The sequence below is a fragment of the Trichinella spiralis genome, assembly GCF_000181795.1.
Source record: "Trichinella spiralis strain ISS 195 chromosome Unknown Scfld2, whole genome shotgun sequence".
In the NCBI taxonomy this organism is placed as follows: Eukaryota; Metazoa; Nematoda; class Enoplea; order Trichinellida; family Trichinellidae; genus Trichinella; species Trichinella spiralis.
Window position 1 is genome coordinate 5,829,756 of NW_003526941.1, and position 15,580 is coordinate 5,845,335.

At 33.5% G+C, this 15,580-nt stretch overlaps 5 protein-coding genes across 5 annotated transcripts; 3 read left to right on the forward strand and 2 right to left on the reverse strand.

Moving 5' to 3' along the window:
• Positions 1-110: 110 nt before the first annotated feature.
• Positions 111-1,580, forward strand: Tsp_05903 (vacuolar protein sorting-associated protein 41-like protein). The gene is made up of 4 exons (XM_003380135.1): positions 111-208; positions 235-361; positions 436-660; positions 714-1,580. Exons 1-4 carry the CDS (start codon positions 111-113, stop codon positions 1,578-1,580), a joined length of 1,317 nt encoding a protein of 438 aa, XP_003380183.1.
• Positions 1,581-2,938: 1,358 nt separating this feature from the next.
• On the reverse strand, positions 2,939-3,793 carry Tsp_05902 (conserved hypothetical protein). Its single transcript, XM_003380136.1, has 5 exons — positions 3,740-3,793; positions 3,594-3,687; positions 3,358-3,437; positions 3,175-3,280; positions 2,939-3,039 (listed from the first exon to the last, which is right to left on the reverse strand). The coding sequence occupies exons 1-5, from the start codon at positions 3,791-3,793 to the stop codon at positions 2,939-2,941; spliced, it is 435 nt and encodes a 144-aa protein (XP_003380184.1).
• Positions 3,794-4,817: 1,024 nt separating this feature from the next.
• On the forward strand, positions 4,818-6,322 carry Tsp_05901 (translationally-controlled tumor protein-like protein). Its single transcript, XM_003380137.1, has 4 exons — positions 4,818-5,005; positions 5,058-5,185; positions 5,254-5,369; positions 5,969-6,322. Exons 1-4 carry the CDS (start codon positions 4,818-4,820, stop codon positions 6,320-6,322), a joined length of 786 nt encoding a protein of 261 aa, XP_003380185.1.
• Positions 6,323-7,591: 1,269 nt separating this feature from the next.
• Positions 7,592-9,159, reverse strand: Tsp_05900 (hypothetical protein). Its single transcript, XM_003380138.1, has 2 exons — positions 9,081-9,159; positions 7,592-8,040 (listed from the first exon to the last, which is right to left on the reverse strand). The coding sequence occupies exons 1-2, from the start codon at positions 9,157-9,159 to the stop codon at positions 7,592-7,594; spliced, it is 528 nt and encodes a 175-aa protein (XP_003380186.1).
• Positions 9,160-13,060: 3,901 nt separating this feature from the next.
• On the forward strand, positions 13,061-15,029 carry Tsp_05899 (hydroxyacylglutathione hydrolase; the record flags this gene model as incomplete). The annotated part of the gene is made up of 6 exons (XM_003380139.1): positions 13,061-13,106; positions 13,409-13,474; positions 13,552-13,592; positions 13,883-13,948; positions 14,486-14,535; positions 14,959-15,029. Coding segments are annotated over exons 1-6 (340 nt in total), but the record flags the coding sequence as incomplete, so codon positions are not given.
• Positions 15,030-15,580: the final 551 nt, after the last annotated feature.

The window sequence follows — 15,580 nt, forward strand, 5'->3', positions numbered from 1 at the left end:
CAAAGCGCTCGACTATGCAAAAGAGCACGAGACGAAGTTGACCAGATATTCTTCACTGCTGGTTGGCCGGCAGTATTTGGAACATCTCTTGATCAAAGGTCGTTTCGAAAATGCGGCTCAAATTTGTATTACAGTATGCGGCCGGCGGAAAGATCTTTGGGAATATTACGTCACGAGGTGATTTTTCAAATCATCGTCGATTTAATAAGTGATAAATAATTTGCATAGTAATAGATTCGAGCAGGTGAATCAGTTGTCATATTTGATTGGTGTTTTGCCAACGCACGATCCCCAACTAGAACCGGAATGTTATCAGAGTGTGCTGTTGGAATTGCTTGGCAAAGATGCGTCATTGTTTCGGGTATTAATAAATAATAATAATAATGTTCGCTGATTGATGTTCAATTTCACTTTGCGTGTGGACAATTTTTTTAGCGAACTATTATCGCCTGGCCCGCTGAAATTTACCGAGTATCCGCAATGATCAACGAGACCGTGCGGCAGTTGCAAAAGAGCAAAGAATCACCGGCCGATTTGTTATCAGCACTGGCTTGTTTGTACACGCACGAAAAGCGCTATGAACAAGCTTTGGCGATCTATTTGAAATTGAACGATAAAAATGTATTCGCTCTGATAGAAAGAGCCAAATTGTTTCCTCTGGTAAGTTCATAATTTGGTGAGTCTTTTTTTTTATTCTGTTATTCTCAATTTAGGTAAAGGACAGGATTCATCAGCTTATTGCAGTGGATCCAGATCTGGCGATTCGTTTATTGTTGGAAAATGAAGACAGCCTATCGCCGAGTACTGTAATGAAGCAGTTGATCCGCTTGCCGAAATTGCAGTTGGCCTATTTGGAACGGCTGTTTGCCAGAGGGGAAGGGGAGCAACAGTTCGCCGATACAGCCGTGCTGCTTTATGCGGAGCACAATCGATCTCGACTGTTGGGCTTTTTGCAAGACTGCGAACATTATACGCTGGACAAAGCGTTGGAAGCGTGCAAGCAGAGGCAGTACGTTGCCGAGACGGTGTTCTTGTTGGCGAAAAGTGGCAATCACCAGGAGGCGCTTCGTTCGATTATTGCCGATTTGGGCGATATTGGGCGTGCGATTGAATTTTGCGTTGAACACGATGATGCGGACCTTTGGCGGGCGTTGGTCGACCACAGCGTCTGCAACGATTCATTTCTGCTGACGCTGATGCGACGTATTGGTGTTTACGTTGATCCGAGGCTGGTGATCGAGCGGATACCGGCGAATCGACAAGTCCAAGGCTTTCGTGATGCACTGGCAGTTCTGATGCGGGATTACAGTATACATTTGGAATTGATGGACAATTCGAAACGTGTTCAAGAACGCGACTGTTACCGACGACTGACGGATCTGATTGGTCGAAACCGACGCTCGACCCGTCTCCAAGAACGAGACCAGTGTTCCATTTGTTCCACGCAGATGGTTTGCTTTGGTCGATCTCCTGAACACGGCGGATCCGAGTTGATCGTTTTCCACTGTCACCATGCATTCCACTTGAAATGTCTGCGTGACGACAGTCGAACATGTCCAACATGCTACAAAAATGCTTAGCATTTGTCGTACAGAAATGGGTAAGTAACGTTTTCTCTAATTTGTTCCATTAAAATTCTTCTGATTTATCCACTTTTTTTGGTTTTTTTATGTTTATTGTAGGAGAGTTTTTTGAGTGAAAAATTCGTTGCCGTTTCAAATTCTACTTTGTTTGTTCTACCGTCGATGACGATTGCTTGAGTAAATTTTTCTTTTTTTTTCCAACTGATAAGCTTCTTTTATGTACTTTTATTAACTTTCAAATGAAATATGACTTTTTCTTATTTGTTTTTTTAGTTGTCCAATTTTTGGGACAACTATCCGATCAGTCAGCGGAGGGATGTTGTTGTTGTTTTCTATTCTACCTTCCTTTAGTCAGTTTATTATGATGTGACTTCTTTTTGCTAGTCTGGTCTGCTCACGTACAATTGGTCCTGATTTGCATACGATCGACGTACAATTTAATTTTGCATATAATGAATTTAATTAATGAATAGTGTGAAAAGTAGTTGTTCAAATTTTTGAAAAACCATCATAGCAATTGAAAACTGTTCAGTTGATCATCATTTAATTAATTCACTTTGTCAGTAAGTAGTATTTTTTTTTCTATAAAAACTGTCGTCCACTGGTTGGTTTATTAGTCACTTGCGATGCTGTTATTTATTATCCGTGCTTTTTCCATTGCACAAGTTTAACGTAACGACGAAGATTGTTTCCTTGACATTCAAGCACGCTGTGCAGCACTTTTTGCATTATTGTTTTTGTTGAAATTATTTTTCAAACTTTGATTCCTATTCACCGTTGGACACCATGTTTCTTCAAATGGCTTAATTTGTTTCTTTCTTATTTTTAACACTTTCGTTTAGTTCTGTTGACAATTTGAACAACTGCATTGCATACTTGGTTAATTATTTTCGTTCAGTTGAAAATTTTATCCAGACTAATCAGTCAGATTTTTTTCTAAGAGATTTTTGTGCTAGTTTACAGTTTTATCACTGATTATTGTTTAACGGTAGCATGTAAAGAAAAGGAAACTTTCAAATTTGCATCATTTATATAGTATCTTTGAAATCTAGCATAACGACAAACGGATGAACTACATTGACCATGGGGAAGTTTTTTCAATTAGCCTTCCGTTGATCTGGAATTTCCGTAGTCGCTAACAGATTTACACGTGAAAATCATTTCAGAAATACCGTATACTTTTTGATTGTTAACACCATCTATAAAAAAAATGGTTTGGCACTCGACGTAAATATTTTTTTCTCATTAGAGAACATTAGACGGAAAATTTATTTTCACACAACTATTGATTAAATAATTCTACTGATTTACAGTCACCAGCAGTTTACCACTGTACACAAGAAGATAAAAATGCATTAGGAACGACGTAATTTCGAATGAATTGCTATACCAGCAAGCAAAGCGACGCCCCCAACCATCGCAGCCGAAGCCAACAACATTCCACCAAGAAGCCCATCTAAATATGAATAATTTGAATTTAAACGTACCATTTTATACATGTTTTATTCTTCCAGCAGGAACAGGAAAAATAATTTTACGTGTCACTTTTTTTAAATACAGTGTTCAATCGTAATTAAACATCATAATTTACCTCGGCGCATCTTCGCTTCAATAGCTCTTTTCAGTTCTATGAACTGCTGATTTTCAGGCTCCAACACCAGTCCGGTGTCCACGTAATCCAAAGCGTTGTCGAACAGCTTCAAATTTAAAATAAAAAGAAAAGCATGAGTTTAGCTCAATATTTGTTGAACACAATATTTATTATTTGTTTTACCCTCAGTCGAGCATTGCCTATTGCCATGTGATATAGATAATCTCGTTTTTCATTGTCATCGCTGCTTGAAATCAAAAGGTCTAAATAGATTTCAAAATGTAGATACTTTATGACATGTAAGTTATTAAAACGCATTTTCCAAACTAAACTAAACTCAACTAAACACGAACTATTTTATATTATACAAAAACAATTAATAAATAACAAATAAAACTGACCTTTCAGCATTGTCAAACCTTTCACAATTTCATCTTTTTCACCCCGAATCAGACAGTAAGCTTGCTTGAAAACTTTAACGTGCTCTTGTTCATCATTGGCAGAATTCATTATCTAAACAATTTAACTGCAAAGAAGAAAAAGACATCATCCAACTTAGGTTTACTTGATTCTTTGTTTGTTCATCGATCTTTTGCTCAAGTAAGCTTTTTACGTCCATTTCTCCAATCTACTTTCTTTACAAAGCACAAGTGAAATTTGTAAATTAACTGTGCGTAATGCTTTTCTATTTGCAGTGCGAAATTAGATACACTTAGGTACAATTTGTGTTATTTTTCTTTTACGTAGGAGTTTAAATTTTAAAAATATTGAAAATATATTGTTTATACTGAAAAAAATTAATATTCATGAAATATTATTTGAGTTAGTCGAAATTAAGTAATATTTTTCAAAAATGTCATCGTAATAATTTGTTGTCAAAAAATGCAACGAATATGCACAAGTTGTTGCTATAAAACTAAATTTTTAATTTATTTTCATAAAATGACTATCGTCACAAAAATATTCCATTAATGGTTAAGCGTTAAATTTACATTCTCTTTCTCGTCAGTGAATTTGTGACTTTTTTATGAAATTGTATTTCTGGAAATTTTCAAAAATTTTATTTATATAAAATTATTTTATGTAAAATATGTAATAATTTAGTCTATTCATTTACGTTTTTAATTTTTTACTTACAGTTTTTTGCCCTATTATTTATATGCGATGGAACCTACGTTCCATTTGTTTCATTACTGTAGTGATCCACTTGTTCATTGTTTTTGAAGTTGTTTGTTCGCTGGGTGTTCTGTTTTGTAAAATGATCATTTATCGAGATTTGTTTAGCGGTAATTGAATTTTTGTGTTAAATTTTATGACATCAGTGAAAGACACAGATATATTTTAGGCGACGAATTGTGTAGCGATACGTTTCCCATGAAAGTTGTCAATGATGTAGTGTTCGAATTTACTGGGAAAGTAAGTTCAATTGTTTTAGCAAGTTTGAAATTAAATTTCGTTCGATATTTATTTGAATTAATGAACACTGACTCTTTTGTCAGTTTTACTGATAAATAGATTTAGTGAGGAAAATTTTTTTTTAATTGTCATTTCTATATAGTGAGTGTTTGTTCAACGTAAATTCATTCAACAGCTTTCATTTCATATGAATATTAATTTCGAGCAAATGTTTCTTTTTTTATAGCATGTTGTTAGAAAATTGGGGCGAAGTCACTCTGGAAGGGGCGAATCCTTCCGCAGAAGAATTTGATGAAGGTACAGAGGAACAATTGGAGAGCGGAATTGATATTGTTTTAAATCATCAGCTGATGGAAATGCCCATGTACCAAGATATTAAAATTTTCAAAGACTGGATCAAGGAATACATGAAAAAGTTCTGGAATTCAGAATAGCATTTTGTCAATTTGTAAATGTTGTTGTTGTAGACTTGTTGAAAAAATGAAGTCTGATGGCGAATCAGAAGAATCTATTAGTAATTTTAAGAAAAACATGCAGGAGTATGTATCATCCTTGCTGAAGAAAGATAGGTTCAAAGAGCTTCAGTTTTTTTCTGGTACGAAACTGGTTAACAATGTAATATTGGCTGTTTTTTTAGTGTTCTGGTATTTTCATTTTTTTTAGGGCCAGGCGACAATGCTGCCGAAGGTCAATTGGCCATAGTTGAATATCGTCAGGTCAGTGACACGGAACAGCCTATTGTTATGCTTATCAAACAAGGGCTAACTGTCGAGAAATGCGTAAGTATTATGTGGTCAATTATATTTTATTGTGTCAAAATTGAAAAAACACTTTCTTTCAGTGAACAAGGAAGGAAGTTACACGTGTGTTTATGCCAACTACTCACTGTGACGTGTCAGTTGACAATTCTGTTCAACATAGTTCCTTTATGCTCGATTTAACAAAGACGTGAAATAAAATTTGATTGAAAATTATTTGTTGTAAAAAATTTTCTGACGTAAATCTTAAAAAGTGACGTAATCATTTCCTTTGTGTACTTTCCTATAAATGTTGGGGAAATTTGATTTAATTACAATATTATCTATTTTTAATTTAAAGCGGAACTTGCGCTAAATATTGGCAAAGAAGGCGACATAATTAAGAGAATTAATTAAAAAAAATTATATCACTGTTACAACAGGAATATTGCGTCTTGCCATATTCAATCGAAAACAACTTGCATATTCCATAACCTGAATACAGTATGCCAATAAGGTACTTACTTTAACAAACGTGTGAAAATGGCCGCTTTTTTCGAGTTGTAATTAAAATGGAAAAGACGTCCGCAAAAGAATATTATTTTGCCATAGTTGATATGAATGACCGCTTGATGTTTGAGCTGAACATTTCGAAAAAGAACGATTTCGATTCTATGCTGCTTAAGCAATTAATTGCTCATGCTTCTTTGGACATCGTGGATGAGGCAGCCGCTGAACAGTCGCACATGATGATCAAACAAGTGGAAAAATACAACGAATGGAACATATCGGCATTCGTCACTTCTAGTGGAGTCCGCTTTCTTATGCTTCACACAGCGAAGAATGACGAAGGAATAAAGAATTTTTTCATCGAAATATATGAAATGTATATCAAATTGGCAATGAATCCTTTTCATAGGATTGGCGAGAAAATCGAATCTCCTGCTTTTCACAAACGAGCTCAGCTTTATGGAAGAAAATATTTACTTGCTTAAAGTATAGTTTTTTTTCGAGATGCTTTCGGTGAATTTAAAATTTAAATTAACATTGAACATTAGTTGTTTTAAATTAAAACCATGTCTTGACGAATTGTGGAACGTCATATTTGTTTTTATGATCTAATATTTTTTTTTAGTTGAGCATAGACTTGTATGTTCGCAGTGTTGCGTTACGCGCATTAACAGTCAATGAAAAAAAATAGATTTGCCATCCTCGACATTTATTGGTCTAATGTCAAGGCTTATATAGGTATGATGAATATTAAAGTTGCTATTTTCACTGGTGTTTAGTTGTTCTGCGTTTTGAATAAATATTGAAGCTAACACTTTGCCGATTAGCGCGAGGATAAGCTGTCACTCTATAAAATCTGGGAATATAAAAGTATCTTTCATGTTTTCCACTTTGAAAATAGTAGATTTTCGTATTTTACGAACACGAAACTATTCAATGAATCTGTTGCTGACATTGTTAATGCTAATTTGGGTATTAGACATTATTTTCACACTTATCTGTGTTGTTTACAGTATCTCACCTGCATTTAATTTTGTACAGTAATTATATTTCTGTGTAATTAAGGATGAAAGTCGTCGGTTCATGACATGTTTTTGAATATGTCATGAACTACTGTGCAAGAAGCTTATCAACAGTTTTCAAAAAATATTTAATATTTAAAATAGGCTAAAATTGCTTTGCTTTTCAAGTTGTTGGTTCTTTTTTTATTGGTTATCATTTTAATGAAAAAATTTCTTGCCCATTTTCTGTTATGTGCTTCAGGTTGTTATTTGTTAACAGTGGTTTTATATTCTTTGATGCAGAATTTTATTATGAAATCATTATGAGTTTAGTTTTCTGTTAATGAAGAATGTTATTTAATTTTTTTTCCTTGAATACGAGCAGTTATGTATTATATATATTGGTTTTGTAGAATAAATTTCCAGTGTTCATGCGGTATGTTTTTCAAAGAAATATACCATGAGCGCAAAACATTTATCTTTAATAACGTTCTTTTTTAAATTTTATTTATGTATTTTAAATGCTTTGTTTTTATTATTTTAGAGAAAACGTTTAGTTATTTAGTTTAGTTTAGTTTAGTTTAGAAAAAGTTTTTTTCTTTTTGTCGATTTGTTCCGTCGAATACACATGTAAAAATGATAATTTAAATTTTTCCATAGAAGCAAAGAAGAAAAATGGAATTCATTCTTTATTCTTAAATTTTTTACATATACTAGAAGAGAAATTTATTAAACGGTGCAAGTTTGTTCTCATCAATTCCAACATGCAAAGAGTGTTCCCAAGTCGTAATAGTTGCGAAAACGAGCGTGATCTGTATCTTGAACAATAAATGAACTGTCGTTGAAACGATCTTCGTGGTAATGATGCGTGACAACTAGGTCTGCTTGACAATCATGTTTGCCAATAACCCCATAACCAATGATGCCATTGTCCTTCCAGCCGTAAAGTATGTATGATTCTACGTCGTATTCTTTAAGCATATACATATATTTGTCATATTCTTCATAATAAAGCTCGTGGACTGGGGATAGAAATTGGCACTTAGGATCACGCTTTTCTTTTGCTAGCAATATCTTGTCACTGAGCGTGAAGTATTGGTTAGTGGCCATCAGTCTGTTCAACTCAGCTTCACTTTTCAATAATTTAAAACTACGCATTCCTTGCTTGTAAATTGGATAATATGCTTGCAGGTTTGTGGGTTCTGAAAACGAGCTGATTAATTAGCTTGGCAAAGTGATGAGGAATTTGCTTACCTGGCCTATACGTATACCAGTTGTTAGTCGAAACGATGTAGATGCAGCTGAGTGACAGAATTAACACGCAAAGCAACTTCATTTTTAATAATTTTAAATATCACTTTGTTCTGTTCAGCTTCTTGAACGAGAGCGACTGCTTTGCAGATCATTGGCACTTGGCTTTAATAGTCTGACAGATTATGATGCTGACATTTACCGTTTTTGTAATTTTCTTTATGTATCATCAGCAAAGTAAATAAATTTTTAGAAGCGTTTTTTGCTGCTTTTTATTGAGTGGAACTTTTAAATATTATAACATACATGATTCATAAGCTATCAATGGAATCAAAAGAAAAATAAAACCAACAGCCATTTCCACACAGCATATTTATTTGAACTGCAACTGTGTGTAGAAATTAAATGGAAAACTTATGCTAATGATGTTCCATTCTCATTGCGCATGTAGATTTATTTTCACGTCACTTATTCATGTGATTTATTTTAAAATTCCTGTTTTTTGAACTTCAATGCACAATTTTGAATTGCACATTAATTTTACTTGTATTATTCATTTTGCATGAAAAGCATTGCTATACATTTCAATCAGTGAATGAATAATTGACAATATTACGTTTATTATTTGTCCGACAATCTGTCATCTAAGGTTTTTTTTCAATTTAATCGTTCCAGTATTTATAAACAACCATTCGAAGAAAAGTTGTTATTTTTCTGTTGTTCAGCCAACAATTTACGCTAAACTCCACGTGTTGCTTCTCAATTCTGAATGTATAGCAAGCTGAACTGAGGAAAAAAAACTTTCTGCCTTCCAAAAAGCAGCAATTTTCGTTTAAGATTATAGAATTATATTGAATATGCATAACAAATGAAAAAATAAATTTCTAAAGAAAATAATTATATACATATTATGTCATTTAAGCTGTGCTTTGGCGGCACGCCCTTTCTATTTTAGCAGTTCCATCCGCACACACACACACACAGTACTGACCAATCGGATTCGGTTCATTTTCAATTGGCTGTACGCGGTGTTCATGTTTTGGCGGGAACTGTTCCATTATCTGGGTCATATTTAAATTTCAAATTTCTCGTTTTCCTCGTTGGATTCGCCGTTCGGTTGTCAGAATGAAATGAAATCTGAATTTTCAAATGACCATCATTCGTCTAATTTGTCACTTTATTTAAATTGTTTCTTCAAATCCTTATTTTATCTGCTTTCTTACAATTTATCATATAATATAAAATGAGTATACATTTCATTTCTTATATTGTTTTTAGTATTTAAATTATACTTAGTAATAAAGATGAAATGACAATTTCCTTAATTACTAAAGTGTTTATATGTTTGGCAAAGCTGCAATTAAATTTTCTCTTCAAACAGAGTGCGTTAGTTAAGTTAATAAAGTGCAATGAAAAATATGCACTAGTCTCATAAGTATCAGCAGAAACGAATGAAATAAAAATTTGCATGCGATGTCGCTCGCTTTATTGACATATTGGAAATAATTTTAGTTTGAGGCCGTCCGTGTATGAGAGCGGTGCGTTTCGATTCGAAAATTCCCTGAAGACCAATATCAAATGCCAAATACTAAATTTGTTTTTTATTCATTATTATTTTTTGGAATAATTTCTGAAAAATAATTTTTCGACCAATATCCAAAGACAATGAACATTAGCGATGGGAAGATGGCGAATTTAGCAGTAAGTGGCAGTTTTATCATTTTTAACTCTTAATCATTTAACAATGCAATTGAGAATCTATATTCAGCATACTTTTTCAATACATTTTCTATGAAGAATTCTCAGTGGCTTTTGCCGGCAAATTTTTTACTTAAAATTAGCTTCATTTGAACCACTTGCTTTAATGGCTTACAAAAATTTTCAGAAATACGTAGGTGTGTTTTGTCTAAATTAATTCTGTTTTGTTATGGCGTTTTTTGTCAGATAGCTTATATTTTGACTGAAGTTTAAATGTCAAGGTCATTTTTGAATTTTCAAATAGCACTTTCCTTATTGGTAGAATTTAACGGTGCATTTCTTCTGTTCATATTCCAACGCGGCTTAGCTAAGAATTTATCTTCAGCCAAAAGTTCTAACGCACTAAAAACCGATTTCTAACGCTGCATTATGCAAATAACTATTGTTATAACGCGCCTTATCATCAGTAAGGGTGCGTTTGTTTGTTTAATTTACGTAGCAATTGGTAGCATCGTTGAACGTTCTTTGAGTTCATTAAAGCGTTAAGTAGCTGTTGAAGTCGGTTTGCAGAATTACTAACAAGTATTCCACTTTTCAGCTTGTTATTTTTTTAAAACTTTGTATACTCATTTCGCACGCTCTTCTTCCCTGGAGCGGGGAAAGCCTACGCTTTACGCGCTGAAGAGGCGGGTGAGACTTATTGTTTCACCTGCCTCAGATGTGCGGGGAGTTAAGTGCTTTTTTCTCTTTTTCTTCTTTTCAAAGTGCTTGATCAAAGTCTGATTGAAATGTTCACTAAACAATCAGTTCCTTTAAATTAATGAATGAATTTTGCTGAATACTGCGGCATATTATTATCGTGCCAGTGCAGCCCCATTTACGTAAGACACTATTTTATACTGCTTTAATTTACGCCATAATATTATTTGTGAGAGATAGTGGCTTTGATCTGTAACGTATTCTGGATTTTGTTGTTGTTAAGCAATTATTATAATCTTTGGTGTTTGCTCATTACATTGTTATTATACGTTTTCAAAGCATACATGTATTTCTAGGTCAGCAGACTAACTTTATGCTAATGTGATGATAAACACTGCCGTTGGCAATCTGCTACGTGCACTTTGTGCTATTCAAATGCGGTAACAATGTTCCTTATATAAATTTCTGTTTATTGAGAAAACTGCACTATAGTATAAATGTTCGCTGCTGAAGGGCGGTCTAATTACTTACTGCGTTGCGTTATTCGGTCATTTTCATGGTTCAGTTCAACAAATACGTTGTGATTGTTAGACTAAAAATATGAAGAAACCACGAACATCAGTTACAAAATGTATGACTCTACGTTTGTCTTATACGTCATCCCTGATAGGTATGCTGACAGGTATGAATTTTCATATATTTGCTATTTTTTCATACAATGTTTTCTTTCTTTCTCTTGGCACACTGCACTAAACATGCGCGCTTTTAAAGCTTTTCGTAGTTGCTTAATTTTAGTCTTTTTGAATGGAAACTAGCGCGTTGTTCTTCAGTAATGATGTTCAATTAATATTCGAGACTTTATTACGTCCAAGTCAATATATAATAGTAATAATGGTATATATTGCTATAATTTTCAATCGTCTTTACAGATCCATTTGTAAAGTAGTACTCTGACATAGCAGTTGAACCCCTCCCGCATTATCTTTACCGTTCACTGTAATGTTTATTGCTAAGGTAACATACTTGCCCAATTGTTTAAAGGAAATGTCTGTCACCGGGATACTGCAGTCGCACAATCGCACCCCTAAATGCTTGTTACTGCTCAAATCGTGCACAAGATTGTTTCAGCATGACATAGGAAAGCTGATGTTAGCTGGAGAACACACTTTTATACTACCACCTTTGATACTTTCAGAATGTTAGAAACGTTCCTTTCATTTTTGAAATGACTCCTTAAAGTTTCTGTTATGTTATTGTACCGCCAATAGCACTGACTTATACAGATGCCCCTATTTTCTGTCATTGAGAAAATAACTCAATGCCCATCAGTGTTGTCAGTATTGATAAATGAACCTACGCCTGAATATTATACGTGAAGACTGAGTGGAAGAACGCATATGACAACTTCCACCTCCTCCATCCCTTAACTTCTCCCTCATTCCTTCCTGCTATGCTGTCCCACCCTCCTTTCCTTTCTAATGATCCCCATCATTGAGCTCGTAATAATACTAAGCTGAACAGAGATCGCATTAAACTGAAAATTCTTCCCACCCCCTATTTCGAGTTGAGTGAACAGCACTTAGCTGTTTTTATCTCATATAAATATAATTTCTCATAATTGTTATCGACTGACAATACAACCAAATCCAGGCTACTCGTGATTCTTTTCTTTAATTTTTTTCATGAAATGCAATACAGAATTGTCACCCGCATAATTTTCTTGAATTCATTGCAAGTCGATCAGTTACTGAATTTCTGCGATTAGGGTTTTTCTCACATTGTATGAAACGCGCTGATTCAGTGCTCAACCAAGTATTCAGTCTTGCTATAAATTATCATAAGGCGCAAACGAACGTGGAGGTGAACTGTCACGCGGCATACCCTCTGAAGCAGCCGCTTACCAACATTATGTCTACGCTGCGCACTTGTTAACTTCTGTGCCGAGATAAATTGTATATTATAAAATACCTGTCGCAGTTATCATCATAAAATTTCATGAGAACTGTTTAATTTTCCATAAATATGAAAAAGTATTTTATTTTGGAAACTATTTTCAGTAGAAGCTATTTTTTATTATCCACATAATTTTGATTAGATGAAAAACATTGGTAAAATATAAATTATTGAATCACCTTGTACTTTCAAGCAACTATATTGCACAACATGCATATATACGCAGTGATCGCATTTCCGTTTATTTTTAGTAATATGCGATGCTTCAGGTAAATAATATTTCCTTTTAGGTAATTTTAGGGAAAAATATTTGCATAACAATGCAATATTACGTAGTAATATGAAGTGTGTAAATAGAAACGTAATAAATTTCATCGTCTCGTTTCATAATGTTCATTTTAGTGCGCTATTACTGATGGAAAATTAGGTTGTTCTTCCTGAGGCAAAGTAAATAGTCATTTGCATAATTTACTTATTATACAATTGACCAAGCACATCGATTTTATTAGGTTATTTAGTTCACTGCAATGCTATCAATCTAGCATGTAGTGAACTATAATTCCGCTCTTCAGCACCATCCATGAATAACTGGTAAGTTGGCTTTGATATTTTGGTGGTGGAATGCTATGCATGTTACTTTTCTTATATGGTGAATGGAAACTGACGGGTTTCTTTTTTATTGTTGTTATTGCAAACTTTCAGGTACATCAGACGCTGAAGACGAAGAAGTATCTATTTCTGTTTTTATTTAGAGATGACTGCATTAATATAATTCACTTTTAGAATTTACATTACTGTATTTTCATATCAATGAATATAAAAAATCCTATCATGAGAACATGATGGCAGTATGCAGCATAATTATTTTCATCTGCTGTTGATTGGCAATCTTGTTTATTCCCGTAAAATATCAATAAAAATGATGGCCAGCAACCAGCTGCGCAAAATGATTATTTGCGAGATATTTAGATTGTAATTTAGCAACGCCATCAGCAGCACGTCTGTTATTGTATTCGTACGTGCAACGTAATGTAAGTAATATTGTAGATTGGTTGCCTTTGATTTTAGTAAATTTGAAATTTGAATTTTACATTAGAAATATAGCTTTTTAGATGTACAAGATAATATAACGCAATATCTGGAAAGAATGTGGGTAAAGAATATTCGTTTATTTGACACTAATTACTTATTGAATAATTCCATCTTTCTTTATTTTTTGCTGAATTGTCTTCTTTGGTATATCATCAATGACGTAATGCAACTATATTTATTTCTGTTCCATATCTTACGTAGGATAGCGGTTGAAATGATACTTATGAGAAACAGCCATATTATGAAAAGTGATTGAATCCGAATAACAGTGCATCACGATGATATTTGAATTTCATTCCTTTTGTAATCCAATGTTTTATTTCGTTGTGTTATTTAGTATCTATTTTTTAGTTTGACTATTGCTCTGTTCATGTTTCTACCGTGATCAGTCATGTGTTTCAACAGTTCCGCTTTCTGGTTTTCTTCATCGTCACACTAAAAATGAATTTTATGCACTTTGTTATAGCAATGGGTTGTGTCAGTTCAGTGGAATTATTTCTACGAACTTGAATATCTTTCTCTAATGGTGGTTCGGGTTTCCCTCAATGGATTGAAAAGATGTACAAAAATCTGTAAGTAATTGAGTATCTATAATCTGTTACTATAATGAATGTCTTCTAATTCTACTTATATCTGATCCTGTATGCTTCTTGTTATCGAATTAAATAGTGTACGTCAACATAATTGAAACGTTTTGGAATTTCTGTTGCTATTGCCAACATGGTATGCCACGTTTACCTCAATGCGTTCTAAATATAGGAATGGATTACAACATCAAGCTTAGGGGTAAGCTTGTTCATACTCCTGCGTTAGTTTAGGTTGGCTTAATCGCGTTACTCAGTATTGGTCCTGAAATCTGTGTGGGTTTGCTTATCGCAATAGTACGATATAATTAAATAATGATTGTAATAGTAGCATATATCGTGAATATAGTCGATTTGCACTGGTTTTCAGATACACCATACAAGTCTGGTAGTGCGTGTTGCTACCAGTGCGTTTGGCGAGTATTTTTGTAGAGTATTATGTGATTAGGTAAGTTTTAGTATTTTGTAAGTAGAGATTTTGTTTTTTATTGATGAGTGATAGCATGCACACTGCATTGTTGCTTATCACATGCTAAGAATGTTCAATTGAAAATTTCAGCGCATAACTGTTGAAGGTTGCATCATGAAGGACAAATGTTGCATGACTAACAAGTAGTTTTTATGAAAATTTGTATATTTCGTAATTAAGGAACAACAATGCACTGTTGTTTGTCTTTAATATTTTATAATATGGTTGCTTTATATCAATGTTATTTGTTATGCTTTACTTTTCAGCACACTTGTTTTGCAAATATTTTCAGAATCAAATTATGTTTAGATATAGATGTATGAAATTGCATTATTTGGTAACTATCCGTTATTGAACATGTTTTTTTTACAAAGATTCGTAATCACGACGATAAATACGTCATCACAAAGCACTACCACCAGTTCATGCCGCTCAGTTTGGCGACGTATATACATTTTACTTTTATATACTATGAAAGTTGTAAAGTGTAAATTTTGTCGTTTTAGTTTTTCAGGTTTTTATAATTTTGCTTTTCGGAATTTTTTATAATTATTGCTTGGTACTAGTGTTTTCAAGATTTTTCATTTAGGTTTAGGTAAGAATTCATTTTAGTTCTGGATTCAGAGATACAGTTAAAGGCAACATAACTAAGTAAAAAGCGTAAAGTGTAAATCTAAGTCTAAAAAGACAGAAGCAGACTGGGTAAGTATGAAGATAAATAGGTAAGTTGTTTAATAGTTAAGTGTAAGTCAGGTAAGAATAGGTGTGAAGGTAAGTATAATTGTGAAAGTATATGTGATGGTGAGTACTGCATAGATGAAGGCAGTGTGTAGAGTGAAGGTAAGTAGTGTGAAGGTAAGTATAAGTGTATAGGTAAGTAGTGTTTAGGGTGAAGGTAAGTATAACTGTGAAAGTAGGTAGTGTATAGGATGAAGGTAAGTAAAAGTGTGAAGGTAAGTAGTGTTTAGGGTGAAGGTAAGTATAACTGTGAAAGTA